At 43.0% G+C, this 20,306-nt stretch overlaps 1 protein-coding gene across 1 annotated transcript in view; it reads right to left on the reverse strand.

Annotated features, from left to right (window-relative positions):
• The window catches only part of bcl9 (BCL9 transcription coactivator), a 478,755-nt gene that overhangs the window by 90,007 nt on the left and 368,442 nt on the right, over window positions 1-20,306 (reverse strand). The window contains exon 8 of the mRNA XM_078545908.1: window positions 16,541-18,821. Coding sequence (XP_078402034.1) covers window positions 16,541-18,821 — 2,281 coding nt within the window. The remainder of the gene's footprint in view (window positions 1-16,540; window positions 18,822-20,306) is intronic.

The raw sequence follows: 20,306 nt of genomic DNA on the forward strand, positions 1-20,306 counted from the left end.
TGGCAAAACAGATTAACAAAAGAAGTTAATAAAGCATATGGAATTCTGGGCTTTAGAAGTAGAGGCATAGCATACAAAAGTCAGAAAGTTATGCTGAATATGAAAACATAGGAACATAGGAAATTTACTACATGCAGAAGGAAGCCAGGCAACCCACAATGTCCATGTCTGTTGAAAAAGAGCTATCCAGCCTAATCCTACATTCCAGCTCCTGGGCAAAGTATTTTTTAAATGCAGGGTTTTTGCCTCTGCCACCCTTGCAGACAGTTAGTTCCAGACTCACACAACTTTATGAGTGAAAAAAATTTTCCTTAATCCCCTCTAAACCCTCTGGCAAGTATTTTAAATCTATGCTCTCTGGTTGTTGAGGGAAATCGGTTCTTCCTAACCACTCTTCCTAGGTTCTACATAATCTTATACCCATCAATTAAATCTTACATCAACCTCTTCTGATCTAAAGGAAACAACCACAGCCTGGCCAATCTTCCCTTATAGCTAAAATTTTCCATTCCTGTCTAAATACCTGTAAATTATTTTTGTGTTCTCCTTAGTGTGATCACATCCTTGTTATATTCAAGAAAGCCAGCTGCTGTCTGAATTTTACCCGAGATATCAGCCTCGATGGAAGTCCATCTCCCTGCACATAAGGCATTAAAATGTGCAGAAGAAATGGAACTAATTATAGTACCTTCTAGAACAGGAGGACTATCATACAGCATAGAAGGCAATTTGGGACTTCACCTATAGACCAATTGATAGGGAGTATATTCTCCAACAATCAGAAATGAATTCTTTGCATGAAATGCCCATACCAGGTAGTTGTCAACTTGTAATCTGTCTGATCAGCTAAGATTTTATGTAGCATTTAATCAATCACTGCATGATTCCTTTCACAGAATCCATTACTGAAAGGACTTTCAGCTGAAGTATTCATGGTGATAATGTAATATTTACGCTTCCACACGTCTCTGAACTCATCATTGACAAACACCCATGCATTGTGAGTCTAGGGAACTTAGCTGTTGTCCCAAGTCTAGTCCCTATCCATTTTTCCATCCAGATGTATGAATCAGTACATCTCAAGCTTTAATCTAATCAAATATCTTACTTATCACCCAGTGGTTGGGGCCACCTTCATAAAAGATTCAGCTCTGAAAAGCAGACCGCTGAGTCATTATGCAGAGCTGCACCGACTTTGTTTCTTCTATGTGGGGGAGCTCCCAGTCTTATAGTTGGATAAGGCCATCCAAAAACCACCACCTCAACTCTGATGAAAATAGTTAAGTCTATCCAGCCACTAGAAAAATCTGACACGGTGGAACCAACTGAAGAACCATTTTAAAGTTTGACACAGGGAGGCACCACAATCTTGAAGGAAAAACAAAATACTGTGGATACTGGAAATCTGAAATAAAAACAGAAAATGCTGGGAAAACTCAACAGGCCTGGCAGTATCTGTGATGAGAGAAACAGAGTTAATGTTTCAAATCTCTATGACTCTTCTTCAGAGCTAAAGAGAAGTAGAAATGTGATGGTTTTCATACAGTCTTGAAGGGCTCCCATAGATAACCAGCTTCCAAATAATCCATTTTCTCTCTTTATTTGGGAGGTGCTTGGAAGGGCACGAGAGTTATAGAATCATAAACAGTTCAACACAGAAAGAGGTCAATAGGCCCAGCAAGGCAATAACGGCTTTTTTTAAGGAACAATCCCATTGGTCCAACTCCCCAATTCTTTGAAGATTTCCCTGCATTTTTTTCTCCTTCAAGTATTTATCCAATTCCCTTTTGAAGGTTACTATTAAACCTATTAAATAATGGCTACTCCAATCAGATCATTGCTTGCTGTCTTTAGTGCAAATTCACAAATGGGCCTAAGGTTGCCAATTTCAGTGCTGAAAAGTGTCCAGTCCATTTCAAATTACCCTGCCATCAAGTCAAAAAAGAGGTTCTGCCTAGCACACAAATCAGTAAATGAATTTCAGTGCTGGAATGATGTCAGTTCTGTAGGCTAAACAGGCATGGTACTGACTATGCTCAGCAAACATGGGCTTGCAAAGCTTTTTTGCCATTCACTTAAAACTGTGCCCTCTGGTAATTGACACTTCAGCCATTGGTAACAGCTTCTTTGTCTAAATTCTTCATAATTTTAAACATCTCTATCAAATATCCACTGCTCCTAGGAGAACAACCCCAGCGTTTCAAGTTTATCCATGTGACCATTACCCTGGAACCATTCTAGTAAATCTCCTCTGCACCTTCTCCAAAGCCTTTGTATCCTTCCTGAAGTGTGATACCCACAACTGGGCACAATATTCTAGTTGACTCTGAACTAGTGTTTTATGTAGATTTAGCTAACTTCCTGGCTTTATACCCCATGCCTCTATTTATAAAATCCAAGATTGCATTGTATGATTTCTTAACTGTTTTGTTAACCTGTCCTGCCTCCTTCAAAAATTTCTGTTCAAACACTTGAATTTTTCTCTCATCTTGCAATCCTTTTAAAATTGTAATATTTAGCTTGTATTTTCCGTCTTCAATCTTCCTACTGCAATGCATTACCTCACAATTTACTGTGTACAATTTCATTCTCCATGTGTTCACCCATTACACCAGCCTATGTCCTTTTGAACTCTACTAATTATAATTTTTCTCAATGTTTACTACACTTCCAAGTTTTGTTTCATCTATAAATTTTGAAATTATACCCTATACTTTCAAGTCCGAGGCTTAGATATATGTCGAAAATAGCAATAGCCCAAGTACTGAAGCTTGGAGAACACCACTGTGTACCTCCTACCAGCCCAAAATACAGCCATTCATCACAAATCTGTTTTCCATCCCTCAGGCAGTTTTGTACTCATGTTGCTACTGCCGCTTTAATCTCATGAGCTACAGTTTTGCTAACAAGCCAAATATGTGGTACTTGATCAAATGCCGTTTGAAAATCCATATACACAACATAAACCTCATTCACCCTTTTTACTACTCATCAAAACGCCAGTCAAACATGATTTGTCCTCAACAAGTCTGTGCTGGCTTTCTTTATTAATCCATGCTTTCACAAATGACTGTTAATCTTCATACGGATTAATGTTTGTAAATGCTTCCCCCAACACCAATGTTAAACTGACTGGCCTTTCATTTTAATGATTTTCCTTCTCTTTTTCTTTGGAAAAAGTTGCAACATTTGCCATCAATCCAGTCCTCTGATATAACTCCAGTATTTATGTAGGATTGAAAGTTTGTGACCAGCACCTCCTTAATTTCTACTCTTAATTCTCTCAACAACCAAGCATGCATCGCATCAGAACCAAGGGGAGAATTTTCTCCCAGTCGGGCAGGCAGTTCAGAAGCAGGCGCGGATGGGCACGTAGCCAGTCGCCACTTGCCACCTGCGATTGGCTGCGCACCACCATTTTGCGTGGGCGGGCCAACTAAAGCTTACCCAGCATGACACGCACCTGGAAGCACTTAGCTGTGCAAAACAGCGCAGCAATCTCCCCGAAGCATGGAGCTGCCTCAGGGAGATTACTTTGATTATGAAAAGTTGAAAAAAAGAATGAAAAAAAAATTCAGACATGTCCTCTCATGTGACGGTGTTAGATGAGCTGGGACATGTCATTGAATTTTAATTAAAATTTTTATTAAACTTATAAACCCTTCATGAAACCTCATCCCGCCCATCGATGAGGTTCCATGAAAAGTACAAAGGCCACCTGGGCTCTTCACCTGCCCGCCAACCTTAAGGTTGGATGGGCAGCCCTGACAAGTACCTCAATTAGTTTACTAATGGCCTTAATAGTCCTTTGACAGTTTGGCAGGCGCGCAGTCGACTCTGGTGTGCGCCCTCCGCACTGAAGGTCAGAATGACGCATGGTGACGTCGGGACGCACACTCGACATCACCGCACGTCATTTTACGTGGCGGCGTGCAGGGCCCACTCCCACATGCCAAATGGAAGATTCAGGCCCAAGTGTCTGATCCATGTGAATTACTGGATTAACATAATCCAATAATTACATTATTTACTGGCTTTCAGGATCAGGTTGGGCAGATAAGTGGCAAATGGACTTTAATACAGGGAAGTGTATGTTGATGCATTTTTGCAGAGGGTTAGTAAGAGGCAATAGAGGCTAAATGGCACACGGTATGAAGGAACAGGAGCTCCTGTGGGTGCAAATGCATTGATCTTTGAAGGTGGCAGCACATATTTAGAGAGTGGTTAGCAAAGCATATGGGATTTTAGGCTTCAGAAATAGAGGCATTGAGTACAAAAACAGAAAAGTTATGCTGAACCTTTATAAAGCTCTGGTTAGGCCCCATCTAGAGTATTGTGTTCAGTTCTGGTCACCACACTTGAGGGAGGATGTAAGTATCCTTGAGAGGGTGCAGAGGAGATTTACCAGAATGGTTCCAGGGATGGGGGATTTTAGTTACATAGTTAAGCTGGAAAAGCTGGGGGTTGTTCTCCTTGGAGTAAAAGAGATTGAGGGGAGATTTGAAAGTGGCGGACAAGATTATGACAGGCTTAGATAAGGTAGTCGAGGAAAAACTGTTCCCATTGGCTAATAGTACAATGACTATGGGATACTGATTTAAGGTCTTGGGCAAGAGATGCAGGAGGAATATGAGGAAGAACCATTTCGCACAGTGAATTATAATGACCTGAAACTCATTGCACACAAGGGCAGTAGAAGCAGAAATAATCAATGATTTCAAAAAGAAATTGGAGGAATAAACTTACAAGGCTATGGAGATTGAGGTAGGGGATGGGATTGGGTGGATAACTCCACAGAAAGTCAGCATGTAACTGATGGGCCAAATGGTCTCCATCTGTGCTGTAAATGGCTGTGACTCCAGGAGAAAATCTGCATGGAAATCTCAGAGATGTGCAAAAACAATACTGGGGGACTTCAATATCCAAATATCAATTGGTACAATGTGAGAGTAAAGGAAAAGGAGGAGGATGAATTTGTGAAGATGTGTTCAGTTCAATTTCCTTGACCAGTATGTTCTCAGTCCAACTAAAAAGAAGACACTTCTGGGTATGGCACTGGAGTATGATGGGAACAAAGTGTCTACAGGAGTACATGTGGGTAAGAATGAAGATCATATTATTATGATCCCAGTGAAAACCAGAAACCAAAAAGCCAAATTTACTGAATGACCCAATGAGAAAATCAATGGACAAGATTTCACTTTTTACAACTTTTACTTTAACACTCAAATTAAATTGACATAAATTAGCCATCAATGAACAGCCAATTGCTGTCAATAAACTACAAATTACACATTAGGTAGTAGATACAACAAAGGTCGGTTTCGTGATTTTACTCGGCAGTCCCCACAACATGTACAGCACCAATTTCAGCCATAAATTCCTTCAAAGCTCAGAACTCCCGGAGGTAGAATTCCAGTTCCTTTTCTTTGAGATTTAGCCACTGATTGTCAGCTGACAGCAGCTCCTAACCAACCTGAGTTCCATGGGCACAGTCTTCACCCCAATAGCATACCTAGGTGACCTTTCTAATCCCAACTTCCTGCGCCTGGCCAATAGCCCTGCAGCTTATAGCACTTAAGGTGCAGATCCAGGAACTTTTTAAAAGAGTTTAGAGTCTCTGCCTCTACCACCAACTTGGGCAGCGAATTCCAGACACCCACTGCTCTCTGCATAAAAAAGTTTTTCCTCATATCCCACCTACACCTTCTGCCACTTATCTTGAATCTATGACCCCTGGTTCTAGAATTCTCCAACAAGGGAAACAATTTTATCCTGTCCACTCCAACTATTCCCCTCATAATTTTGTACACCTCAATCAAGTCACCTCTCAGCCTTCTTTGTTCTAAGGAAAATAACCCCAACCTACCCAATCTCTCCTCGTAGCTACATTTTTCTAGCCCTAGCAACATTCTTGTAAACCTCCTCTGCACTCCCTCCAGAGCTATTACGTCCTTCCTGTAATGTGGTGACCAGAACTGCACACAATACTCCAGTTGTGGCCTCACCAGTGTTTTATACAATTCCAACATTATATCCTTACTTTTATATTCTATACCTGTGCCAAAGAAGGAGAGCATTCCATATACCTTCTTTACAACCTTGTCTACTTGAACTGCTGCCTTCAGAGACCTGTGTACTTGTACGCCAAGATCTCTCACTTCATCTACCCCTCTTAGTATATTCCCATTTATTTTGTAATCCCTGTAACTGTTTGACCTCACTAAACGTATGACCTCACACTTCTCTATGTTAAAATCCATCTGCCACTTTACCGCCCACTCCACCAACCCAAATAGATCGTTTTGGAGATTATGGCTATCCTCTACACTATCCACTACTCGGCCAATCTTTGTGTCATCTGCAAATTTCCCAATCATGCCCCCCACATTCACGTCCAAATCGTTAATATATAACACAAACAGCAAGGGTCCCAACACCGAGCTCTGTGGAACACCACTTGAGACAACTTTCCATTCGCAAGGGCATCCATCGACCATTACCCTTTGTTTCCTGTTACAAAGCCAACCTTTTATCCAGTTTGCTACATTACCCTGAATCCCATGAGCTTTTACTTTCCTGACCAATCTGCCATGTGGGACCTTGTCAAATGCCTTGCTAAAATCCATGTACACAACATCCACTCCACTACCTTCATCAACCCTTCTTGTCACTTCCTCAAAGAATTCAATCAAATTTGTGAGGCAAGACCCTCCTTTAACAAATCCATGCTGACCAACCCTGACTAGTCCATGCCTTTCCACATGACAGTTAATCCTTTCTCTCAGGATTGATTCTACTAATTTGCTCACCACCGATGTAAGACTAACTGGCCTATAATTGTTTGGCATTTCCTTTGATCCCTTTTTAAACAATGGAACTACGTTTGCATTTCTCCAGTCCTCCGGTACCTCCCCTGTATCTAGTGAAGATTGGAAAATCATCCTCAGAGCATCTGCTATCTCCTCCCCGAATTCCTTCAGCAGCCTCGGAAACAATCCATCTGGCCATCTGGCCCATCTGGCCTTAACTGGCCTGTTAACTAATGGCGGGCGTACCTCCGTCTTCATTGTGCGCCAGCCTAGCGAAATGGTGCGTGGTGATGTCGAGATGCACGCCTGACGTCATCGCGCATCATTTTACGTTCCAGTGTGTCGGGCACGCTCCCACATGCTGAAGGTAAAATTCTGGCCATAGTAAAGTTTTCTTTACAACAGTTTCAAAATACAGCAAGTTCTTAACGTCATAAAGATTTCAACAAATAGCTTATTACATACTGTAGGTGAAATTTTTGTCATAGTCTACAATTATACGCATCATATTTACAATACCATATGGGTTCAACCAATAACAACAAGGAAATGTGACAATCAGGATTTAGAATTCAACAGTGTATCAATATTTCTGTAAATAAGACTTTACTGCTGGTGATTCACTTTAATTCAGTCTTCTTAAAAGATCATTCTTTTCATTTTACATTACCTTTACGGTTCTTTAATGATCTCTTTTAAGAGGTTGTACTTCAATTTTGTGTTCATGAACAGTGTGCTGAATCTGCCGACACATTTTCTCCAGCTTTTCCTTGAGCAGCTGACCATCCTATATGAAGTTTCTTTGCTTCTGTTCACATTGTTCCTCATGTGGCTGGTATTCAGGACTTGCATTTCTCTTTCCAGAAACCAGGTTGTATTTGGTTTTTCTTTGATGAGTAAAATTTCTCAGCTTAAGCTGTCAATACTCCATTTCTTGTCTGAGCTGAGATTCAGGCAATTCAAGTTTCCTAACTTGTGCTTCCCTTTCAGTTTTGTAATCCTCATATTGCCTTTCATGTTCTTTTAATGCATTCTTGGACTTGTACAGTGGGACATCATCATTTACAATTATATTTGTAATAATCTACTTTGGTTTTCTCCTTTTCCTGTCCAGTGATCTTCATGGTCCAAAATTTAGCACTGCTCCTACCAGTTCGTTTTGTGACTACCTTCCAAAAGCTTCATAAGGTAGCATGAAGTCTGGGCCCTGGGACAACATTCATGAGGGGTCCAAAAGTTTTACAATTTGTTTAATCTTGTCGTAAACAACATTATTGATTGCTGACAATTCATCTGGCGTCTGGGTACTGGCTGCTATGAATTAGAACCTGAGGAGAAATTCCCAGTCATATTGCCTAGAGATGAGTGCAACTCCAAAGCTTTCCCTATGAAAACATACTTTAGAAGCATAGTCCACGATTAGAACAATTCAAATTCATGGCAATTTTCTTGAACGATGTAAAATACATGCATCAAGTGTATATTCTTTGCCAAATCAGAATTACAGAATCACACAGTGCAGAAGAGGCCCTTCGGCCCATCCAGTCTGCACCGACACGTGAGAAACACCTGACCTACCTACCTAATCCCATTTACCAGCACTTGGCCCATAGCCTTGAATGTTATGATGTGCCAAGTGCTCATCCAGGTACTTGTTAAAAGATGTGAGGCAACCCTCCTCCACCACCCTCCCAGGCAGCGCATCCCAGACCGTCACCACCCTCTGGGTAAAAAGGTTTTTCCTCACATCCCCCCTAAACCTCCTGCCCCTCACCTTGAACTTATGTCCCCTTGTGACTGACCCTTCAACTAAGGGGAACAGCTGCTCCCTATCCCCCTGTCCACGCCCCTCATAATCTTGTACACCTCGATCAGGTCATCCCTCAGTCTTCTCTGCTCCAAGAAAACAACCCAAGTCTATCCAACCTATCTTCATAACTTAAATGTTTCATCCCAGGCAACATCCTGTTGAATCTCCTCTGCACTCCCTCCAGTGCAATCACATCCTTCCTATAATGTGGCGATCAGAACTGCACACAGTACTCCAGCTGTGGCCTCACCAAGGTTTTATACAACTCTAACATGACCTCCCTACTTTTGTAATCTATGCCTCGATTGATAAAGGCAATTGTCCTATATGCCTTTTTCACCACTCCACTAACATGCACCTCCGTCTTCAGAGATATAGGGACACACACGCCAAGGTCCCTTTGTTCCTTAGAACTTCCTAGTGTCATACTGTTCATTGAATACTTCCTTGTCAAATTACTACTTCCAAAGTATATCACCTAACTCTTTTCAGGGTTAAATTCCATCTGCCACTTATCTGCCCATTTGAACATCCCGTCTATATCTTCCTGTAGCCCAAGACACTCAACCTCACAGTTAACCACCCGGCTAATCTTTGCGTCATCTGCAAACTTACTAATCCTACTCCCCACATAGTCATCTATGTTGTTTATATAAATGACAAATAATAGGGGACCCAGCACAGATCCCTGTGGTACGCCACTGGACACTGGCTTCCAGTCACTAAAGCATCCTTCTGTCATCACCCTCTGTCTCCAACAACTAAGCCAATTTTGAATCCACCTTATCAAATTACCCTGTATCCCATGTGCCTTCTTTATAAGTCTCCCATGTGGGACCTTGTCAAAGGCTTTGCTGAAATCCATATAAACTACATCAACTGCACTACCCTCAACTACACACCTGGTCACCTCCTCAAAAAATTCAATCAAATTTGTTAGGCATGGCCTCCCTCTGACAAAGCCATGCTGATTATCCCTGACCAAACCTTGCCTCTCCAAGTGGAGATAGATTGTCTCCTTCAGAATTTTCTCCAATAGGTTCCCTACCACTGATGTGAGACTCACGGGTCTGTAGTTCCCTGGCTTATCTCTACAACCCTTCTTAAATAGCAGAAACACATTAGCTGTTCTCCAGTCCTCTGGCACCTCCCCCATGGCCAGAGAGGAATTAGAAATTTGGGTCTGAGCCCCTGTGATTACAGGTAAATCACATGAGTTAAGGGTGAGGATTCTATATCCTGGAATGTTGATCTGCCAATCCTGCCCCTCCCTCAACCACGTCTCATTGATGGCTACCATATCACAATTCCATCTGGCAATCCTCACCCTTAACTCATCTGTTTTACCTGTAATCCCTTGCCTCCCTGAGCACTCAGGAACAGAAATCATCCAGACCTGGAGATTTGTCCACTTTTAAGCCTGCCAACACTTCCAATACCTTGTCATTCCCTATATCAATTTGTTCAAGAACCGCGGAGTCTCTCTCCCCGAGTTCCATACCTTCATCCTCATTCTCTTGGGTGAAGACGGATGCGAAGTATTCGTTCAACACTCTACCGATGTCCTCTGGCTCCACCCATAGATTGCCCCCTTGGTCCCGAATGGGCCCTACTCTTTCCCTAGTTATCCTCTTCCCATTGATGTACTTCTATAATATCTTGGGATTTTCTCTACTTTTACCAGCTCTGGCTTTCTCATATCCCCTCTTTGCTCTTCCACTTGCTTTCTTAAGCTCCACCCTGCACTTTCTGTACTCCACTAATACCTCCGCTGATTTGCTCCCCTTGCACCTGCTAAAAGCCTCTCTTTTCCTATTCATCGTATCCTGAATATCTCTGGTCATCCATGGTTCTCTGGGCTTGTTACTCCTTCCTATCACCCTAGAGGGAACATGTTGAGCCTGTACCCTCCCCATTTCCTTTTTGAACGCCCCCACTGCTCTTCTGTAGATTTCCCCACAAGTAGCTGTTCCCAGTCTACCTTGGCCAGATCCTGCCTTATTTTATTAAAATCCGCTTTCCCCCAATCCAAAACATTTTTTTGCAACTTGTCTATGTCTTTGTCCAAAACAAGTTTAAATTGTCCCATGTTGTGGTCGCTATCACTAAAATGCTCGCCCACCACCACCTCAGCCACCTGTCTGGCTTCATTCCCCAGAATTAGGTCCAGCACTGCGCCGTCCCTTATTGGACCCTTTACATATTGACCTAAAAAAATTCTCCTGTACACATTTCAAGAAATGCACTCCATCCAAGCCCTTAACACTGTGTCTATCCCAATTAATGTTGGGAAAGTTGAAATCACCTAATATAATTAACCTATTGTTATTGTTTTTACACACCTCCACAACTTGTGCACATATTTGCTCCTCAATTTCCCGCTGACTATCTGGGGGTCTATAATAAACACTTAACAATGTGGCTGCCCCTTTTTCATTCCTAAACTCTACCCACAAATCTTCATTCGATGCCCCCACCAAGATATCATCTCTCCTTACTGCAGTAACTGACTCCTTAACCAACAATGCAATGCCTCCTCCTCTTTTACCCCCTCCCCTATCTCGCCTGAAGATTCTATATCCTGGAATGTTGATCTGCCAATCCTGCCCCTCCCTCAACCACGTCTCATTGATGGCTACTATATCACAATTCCACCTGGCAATCCTCACCCTTAACTCATCTGTTTTACCTGTAATCCTCCTGGCATTAAAGTAGAGGCCATCCAGCCTTGCCTTACTCCCTCTGACTTGATTGTTTTACTGTATTATGATGTGTTCCTATTCTGCTAACATTCTGTGTCCTCTCCCCCTGCCGAATTAGTTTAAACTCCTCCACACAATAAAAACTAAAACAAATCAAAACTCAAAAGAATTGGTTCTTGGTCATGCTCACCTTTACCCTCCAACGCATATGTTTGAAGCTTTTCTCTTTCAAATTCTAATATCTTCCTTCCAAACCTTTTTCTTTTCCCTTTTGAAATTCAAGTGTTTTTTTCATTTCTCTTTTGAATTCTAACTTTTTTTTGCTTTCTCTTTTGAATTCTAATTGAAGTCTGATTAGTTCTACTTGAGGTGTAGCAGGAACATTTTTTTCTTCCTTGAGCTTCAAGTGCTGAGACAATTCTTCAACAATCTCTGCCTTAGCTCCTTATTCAAAGCGTATGCCCATTTTCTTTGACACAGCCTTTGAATTACCTTTTTCTAACTGTTCCAGGACAATGAGAGACAAACCCTCCCTCTCCACGAAGGTCTGAGCATCAGAGGCATTCATGCTGATTCCCTAATGAATACAGCAAAAGTAAAAATGAAATCTTATCTGTTTAAATTCTGGAACTTTTCAGTGAACCCATTTCACAGACTAATTCTGATCCCAGACGAGCACCCAATTGTGATCACTGTGGAGACCAACCAAAAGAACTAAATTTACCGAAAGACCCTAAACAGAAAAACAATGGACAAGATTTAACTTTTTGTAACTTTTTCTTTTACAAGGAGAGGGTAGATAGGGAGAAACTGTTACCATTGGTGGAACAACCAGAAGGCACTGATTTAAGGTGATTGATGAAAGAAGCAGTGACGATGTGAGGAAATGTTTGTTTACACAGCAAATTGTTAAGATCTGGAATCATGGGAGTGTGATGGAGTCAGATTCATTTGTGACTTTCAAAAGTGAATTGGTTTTTTTTTTAAATTCATTCACAAGATGTGGGCATCACTGACTAGGCCAGCACTTGTTCCCCATCCCTAATTGCACCTGAGAAGGTGGTGGTGTGCTCCCTTCTTGAACCGCTGCAGTCCATGTCGTGTAGGTACACCCACAGTGCTGTTAGGGAGCAAGTTCCAGGATTTTTATCCAGTGCCAGTGAAGGAACGATGATATATTTCCAAGTCAGGATGGTGAGTGACTTGGAGGGAAACTTCCAGGAGGTGGTTGTCCCCTGTATCTGCTGCCCTTGTCTTTTTAGGTAGTAGCAGTCGTGGGTTTGGAAGGTGCTGTCGAAGGAGGCTTGCTGAGTTCTGCACCTTGCAGATGATATACACTGCTGCCACTGTGCGTCGGTGGTAGAGGGAATGAATGTTTGTGGATGGGGTGCCATTCAAGCGGGCTGCTTTGACCTGGATGATGTCAAGCTTCTTAAGTGTTGTTGGAGCTGCACTCATCCAGGCAAGTGGAGAGTATTACAACACACTCTTGGCTTGTGCCTTGTAGATGGTGGACAGGCTTTGGGGAGTCAGGAGGTGAGTTACTCGCCGCAGGATTCCTAGCCTCTGACCTGCTCTTGTAGCCACAGTATTTATATGGCTAATCCATTCAGTTTCTGGTCAATGGGAACCCCAAGATGTTGATAGTGGGGGATTCAGTGATGGTAACACTGTTGAATATCAAGGGACAATGGTTAGATTCTCTCTTGTTGGTAATTTCCTGATACTTGTGTGGTGAGAATGTTACCACTTGTCAGCCCAAGCCTGGATATTGTCCAGGTCTTGCTGCATTTGGACATGGACTGCTTCAGTATCTGAGGAGCCGTGAATGGTGCTGAACATTGTGCAATCATCAGCAAACATCCCCTTTTCTGACCTAATGATGGAAGGAAAATCATTGATGAAGCAGCTGAAGATGGTTGGGCCAAGGACGCTACCCTGAGGCACTCATACAGTGATGTCCTGGAGCTGAGATGATTGACCTCCAACAACCACAGCCATCTTTTGTTGCGCTAGGTATGACTCCATGCAGTGAAGAGCTTTCCCCCTGATTCCCATTGATCCCAGTTTTGCTTGGGCTCCTTGATGCCACACTCTGTCAAATGTGGTTTTGATGTCAAGGGCAGTCACTCTCACCTCACTTTGGGAGTTCAGCTCTCTTGTCCATGTTTGAACAATGAAAGGCAGTAATGAGGTCAGGAGCTGAGTGGCCCTGGCAGAACCCAAACTGGGCATCAGTGAGCAGGTTATTACTAAGCAACTGCTGCTTAATAGCACTGTGGATAACCCCTTCCATTACTTTACTGATGATTGAGAGTAGACTGATGGGGTGGTAATTAGCTGGGTTGAATTTGTCCTGCTTTTGTTTACAGTACATACCTGGGCAATTTTCCACATAGCCGGGTAGATGCCAGTGTTGGAACTGTACTGGAACAGCTTGGCTAGGGGCGTAGCAAGTTCTCCAACACAAGTCTTCAGTACTATTGCCAGGATATTGTCAGGGCCCATAGTCTTTGCAGTGTCAAGTGCCTTCAGCCGTTTCTTGATATCACATGGAACGAATTGAATTGGAATTGAAGCCTGGAATTTGTGATGCTGGGGATGTTTGGAGGAGGCCAAGGTGGATCATCCACTCGGCACTTCTGGCTGAAAATTGTAATGAATGCTTCAGCCTTACCTTTTGCACTGGTGTGCTGGGTTCGCACATCATTGAGGATGGGGATATTTGTGGATTCTCCTGTTCCTCCAGTGAGTTGTTTAATTGTCCACCACCATTCACGACTGGATGTGGCAGAACTGCAAGAGCTTAGATCTGATCAGTTGGTTGTAGAATTGCTTAGCTCTGTCTATCACTTGCTGCTTATGCTATTTGGCATGCAAGTAATCCTGTGTTGTAGCTTCACCAGGTTGACACCTCATTTTTAGGTATGCCTGGTGCTGCTCCTGGCATGCCCTCCTGCACTCTTCATTGAACCAGGGTTGGTAATAATGCTAGAGTGGGGGATATGCCTGGCCATGGGGTTACAGATTGTGGTTGAGTACAATTCTACTGCTGATGATGGCCCATTCTTAAGTTGCTAGATCTGTTCAAAATCTATCCCATTTAGCATGTTGGTAGAGCCACAAAGCACAATAGAGGGTATGCTCAATGTGAAGACAGGATTTAGTCTCCACAACGACTGTGTGGTGGTCACTCAAAACAATACTGTTATGGACAGATGCAACAGCGGCAGGCAGGTTGGTGAGGATGAGGTCAAGTATGATTTTCCCTCTTGTTGATTCCCTCACCATCTGGTGTAGACCCAGTTTAGCAGCTACGTCCATGAGGACATGACTAGCTCGGTCTGTAGTGGTGCTACCGAGCCACTCTTGGCAATGGACATTGAAGTTCACCCTCTCCCCCCAGAGCACACTCTGTGCTCTTGCTCCAAGTGGGGTTCAAGATAGAGGAGTACTGACTCACCAGCTGAGGGGGGCCAACGTGGTAGGTGGCGATCAGCCCACGTTTGACCTGATGCCATGAGTCTTCATGGGGTCTGGAGTCAATGCTGAGGACTCCCAGAGCAACTCTCTCCTGACTGTATACCACTGTGCCGCCACCTCTGCTGGGTCTGTCCTGCTGATGGAACAGGACATACCCAAAGAAGGTGATGGTGGTTTCTAGGACATTGTCTGTAAAGTATGATTCTGTGAGAATGCCTATGTCAGGCTGTTGCCTGACTAGTCTGTGAGACAGCTCTCCTAGTTTTGACACTAGCCCCCAGATGTTAGGAAGGAGGACGACAAGGCTGAGTTTTCATTGTCGTTTCCGGTGCCTAGGTCAATGCCGGGTGGTTCATCCGGTTTCATTCCTTTTAGATTGGGTAGCAGTTTGATACAAGTGAGTGGCTTGCTAGTCCATTTCAGAGGGCATTAAGAGTCAACCACATTGCTGTGGGTCTGGAGTTACAAGTAGGCCAGACCAGGTAAGGCCAGCAGATTTCCTTTCCTAAAGGACATTAGTGAACCTGATGGACTTTTACAACAATTGACAATGGTTCATGGTCATTATTAGGCTTTTAATTCCAGATTTTCATTGAATTCAAGTTTCACCATCTGCAATGGTGGGATTTGAATGCGGATTCCCAGAGCATTACTCTGAGTTTCTGGGTTACTCGTCCAGTGACAATACCACTATGCCACTGCTCCCCCACCCCCAACCCGCCCCCTCCCAAATATGAGAAGGGAAACTTTGCAGTGCTACAGGGAAAAGGTAAGGGAGTGGCTCTTGGTGCATTGCTGTTGCAGGGATTTGGCATAGACATAATGGGCTGATTGGCCTCCTTCTGTGTTTCACCATCCTATGATTATATGAAAGGCCTACTTCTGTTCCGACAATCTGATTGTGCTGTTGCACGTGTGTAATTCTTTTCTAACCTTTCCATTGTGCATCAGGTTACAAAACATACTCTTTGAGCCATCTGTTATTTTCTAAATAAACAGAAGATCTATTGCTGACTGGCATATGATTATTTTAGCATGTATGAACCTGACCTGAATAGAAGCCTATAATCCACCATGTTAGTGCAAGGCTCATGCCAAAACCAGTTGCTATATATCTTCTGATAAAGCCGTTGTGTCACTAGTATTAAATTAGTTTTTACTAACAATCAATGTGCCTGAAGGGATCATTCGAATTTCATTTTCAACTTTTGGAAGCACCTATACAATGGTTTCTATCTATAAATGCCAGATACTTAAAGCGCATACCTACAGCAAATGTGCATCAGTGTTGGTTATCTTCTATCCATGTGAATTCAACAAGAATAAATCTTTTCACCTTTCTCCTAACTATACTCAGTTCTGCCGAAGGGTCATGAAGACTCGAAACGTTAACTGATTTCTTCTCCACCGATGCTGCCAGACCTGCTGAGTTTTTCCAGGTAATTCTGTTTTTGTTAAGAATAAATAATTGTTTACAGGTTTAACAATTTGGTGATTGCTGTTCCAAAGCTATTAGATGCTTGAAGATAGAGTATGTATTCTAGCAAAGTTTGTCCTTTTTTTTGAATTCTCTAAAATGTTTTTCATTAAAACACAGGTGTTTATTGTTCATATGTTACAGTGTCTGTCCCTGTAAAAATGTCAAGTCCAAATGTCAATACAAGCAAAGTATTAATTCTTCTATTTTCAATTTGAAAGATTAAAATAGGTAATGAGTAACGAAAAGCAAATACCTGATTCCATAGTTCCGATCAAGGCAGACGATGTTAAACTAATAGAGGCTTTATTATTCTGTTGGATCCCTGGACTCTGGAGCCGAGATTTTGGCGATGAAGTCCTTCCAGGTGAAGGAGCTGGAAGAGATGGCGATTTGAGATGGACTGGGGAAGTAACTGCAGACTGAATAATAGGGGTAGACTTGATGGATGCTGCAGCTGCTTGACCAGGCAGAATGCCATCAAGCTGAGATGGTGCTTGTGGGGACTTGAGGTTAGTTGATGGTGAAACAACCACTGGGGACTGCACCTGTTGAATTGTTGGTGACCTCAAAGAATTCACCCCTGGAGAGTTCGCCTGACCAGAAACATTCAAATCTGATGACTTATGGCCAAGACTTTGTTGAACTGGGAGGATTGCATTGAGAGTGGTTGGATTAGTGGACAGATTTGGAGGGAGGGATGGCATGTGACTTAGCCTTGCATTGCTTCCCATATTAGCTAAATGTTCATTTACAAACTGATCGTTTGTATTGCCCGACCGTATTGTTCCTGGTCCCTGAGGCACACCAGAAAAAGGACGAGACCCCATAAATTCTTGTGGTTGATTGGTGAACTGTGATGGTAACATTTTTTGCTGGTCAGCCAACATTTCTCTATTGTTTGATTGCCTCATTTTCATGCCATCTTCAGGGCTCGCATTGTGGGGAACTTCTGCTCCAGGGCCTTGTTTTTGCAACACAGTCTGAGTGTTGGAGCTCATGCTTACCTTCAGGTTCATGTTGACGTTCATATTCATGTTCATGCTAGAGGGTATCATTGCAACTTCCAAGAGTCTGCCTGGTCCTGACTGCAATGGCATTCCTTTTGGATCAAAAAATTCCAATCTGTTAGGACTTGGAATGCCATCACCTGGTAACCTTGGAAATATGTTGCCATTTGCAGGGTCCAGATGTCTTTGTGATTGAAACAGTCTGTTCATCTCCATTCCTGACTGTACATTGTCCATTCTCATTCCCGGAGACATTCTTAGCTGCTTTTCAGCTATCCGATGGTGGAATAGATCTTCTTGCATGTTCTGAGGGTTTGGGAATCTCTCCCCACGGCCTATCCCACAAAAAAGTCCTGGCCCATGAGGGAAGTTTCTATTTTCTGGCATTTTTGGCATATCATCTGGCCAGTTAACGCCTGGAAGACCAAGTCTTGGTACTGGATTTGGGCCACCAGTAGTGCCTACATCGGGATTTAACATTCCTGTAAAGCTAGGCATTCTCTGCAACTGATTTCCACAAATCCCTGAATGGTGGGCTCGACTTTGGTGATGTATAGAGTTTGGAGGGTTCGCTCCTTCGAAAGATTCTGATTCCCCAGGTACCCATCCTTCTCCTGGATTTATTTGATAAGGTGGTGGTGACCCTCTAATTATACTTCTTGGGTCATGCTGGTGCATGATGATATCTTGTACTGTTCTATGCTGGACAGCCTGTTCCTGTTTCCTTCGTTTTTCTTCGTAAAATTCCTGCTGCAGCTTCAACCATGCTAGTTGCTCTGGAGTCATGTGATCCATGTGTTCCTGTCCCAGTTGTGAATTAATTACATTTTGTGGTGGTCTTATTTCAGCTGGCTGGAAAAGAACATCACGATGACCCAACACCCCAAATGGCTGAACTTCTGACCAAGAACTAGGTGATTTTCCTATACTTTGTGATTGCAAAATCATGGCCTTCAGAGGTCCTTCAGGCTTTTTGGATGGAGCTTTGTGTCCTCCAGTGTTCTGCATGGGACAACTGCTTGGACCTCCTGAATTTTCACTTTCGGGAAAGAGCATTCTCTGAATGTCACGCAGTGTCTGTAATGAACGCTCCCTGTGCTCTAACTGTTCCTGAGACAGACCCTCTGGATTTTCTCCCATATTCAAAGTGCGATGTGCAGGTGTCAATGGTGTTGCCTCCTTTGACTCGCTCTTTGATTCTGCTTCTGCACTGTTTGTTGTTGTATAAGCATTTTGTGTAACAGTAGTGGATGTTTGGTCACTAGATGCAGAGTTTCTACAAGCATCCTCAACAGGTAATGGAACAGAACTTTGGGGACTTGCATCAGGATACACTTTATTGTCCATGCCTTCATTGTCCTGACCAACAGTCCCATGGGAGTCGACATGCTTGGATCCTGCACCTTGCTGGGATTGGTTCTGTGGCAGTCTTGATGTCTGTTGAATGTTTTGTTCTTGCTTCTGAGGTATAGATGATTGCTGATGGCTTAGTGAAGCAATTTGGTGAACAGGTACTTGATTGTTCTGCTATAAAACATAATATGTCAAATTGTATTTAGGTATATCAGGTCGAAGTCAGTAAAGGGAATACAGTTGATTATGAATAGGCATAAATTCAGGGAAACAGTCACTGAGCATACCCAAGTAATAGAAACAAGTAAGGTCCACAAAATTACATCAACTAACTGGAATAGGCCGAAGGATAGCGCTCAGACACTACAAGTGACCATTGCCATGCCATGTGTACATGCTATGCAGCTTGCTCAACTACAGTGCCTTCTTAAACTGCCTTCTCAAAAAGAGAGACTAATTTTCCAAGTGTGCCCTAGCACTATGCACTGTTTATGCATATCAGAAAATCAATGATGCATTTCTTGTGAACTTCCAATATATGCAGCTGGTGGATAAAGCTTCCTCAGCATTTGTGCATGTCAGAAAACTGCTCCCTCACTCCCATGTCCCCCAACACTCTGGCATATTTCAAAGGGGCACAAAGCCAACGCTTCTGATAAATCAAAAAGCTTATTTTCATAGGCTCAACAGATACAGAGATAAATCTCTCTCCATGAGTAAGATGCTAACATAATTTTGAGAAAGGTTACAGGTCAAGCAACTGTTCCTTTTCTGACTTTTTGTTCAAATTTCTGCAGAGAAAAGCATCCAAAGGAGCTCAACTAAATTGTTTTAGCTCCTTTTGCCCCTTGACTGCTTCCTTCCTCCAAAGCCCCAAACACTCCTTCCAGGTGAAGCAGTGGTTTATTTGTACTTCTTTCAATTTAGTCTACTGAATTCGGGGGAGGTGGCGATGTAGTGGTAATGTCACTGGACGAGTAATCAAGCAGCCTAGGCAAATGCTGTGGGAATGCAGGTTCCAATCCCACCACACCAGCTGGCGCAGCTTAAATTCAATTGATAAGTCTGGAATTAAAAGCCATGAAACCATTGGTGATTGTTCATTCAAAACCCTTCTGGTTCACGAATGCCCTTTAGGGAAGGAAATCTGCCGTCCTTACCTGGTCTGGCCTACATGTGACTTCAGACCCACAGTAATGTGGTTGACTCTTAAATGCCCTCTGAAATGGTCTAGCAAGCCACTCAGTCATACCAAACCGCTACAAAGTCTAAAAGGAATGAAACCGGACAGACCACCTGGCATCGACCAAGCCACTCAAAACAACAATGGCACACCCAGCCCTGTTGATCCTGCAAAGTCCTCTTTACTAACATTTGGGATGTTGTACTGAGCTGTCCCACAGGCTAGTCAAGCAACAGCCTGACCGAGTCATTCTAAAAGAATCATACCTTACAATGCCTCACACACCATTCACTTGAGGTGGCAGCACAGTGGCATACAGTTGGGCAGGAGTTACCCTGGGAGTCCTCAACTCTTCAATTGCTGGCTCAGCAGCACCACCACTGACCAAATACTAAAGGTCATAGCTGCTCGACTGGGTCTGCTGCAGCAGTTGATCAAACAAACTTGACCTCGTTCTCACCAATTTACCTGTCACA

Source organism: Cetorhinus maximus, chromosome 7, assembly GCF_964194155.1.
Source record: "Cetorhinus maximus chromosome 7, sCetMax3.hap1.1, whole genome shotgun sequence".
Classification (NCBI taxonomy): domain Eukaryota; kingdom Metazoa; phylum Chordata; class Chondrichthyes; order Lamniformes; family Cetorhinidae; genus Cetorhinus; species Cetorhinus maximus.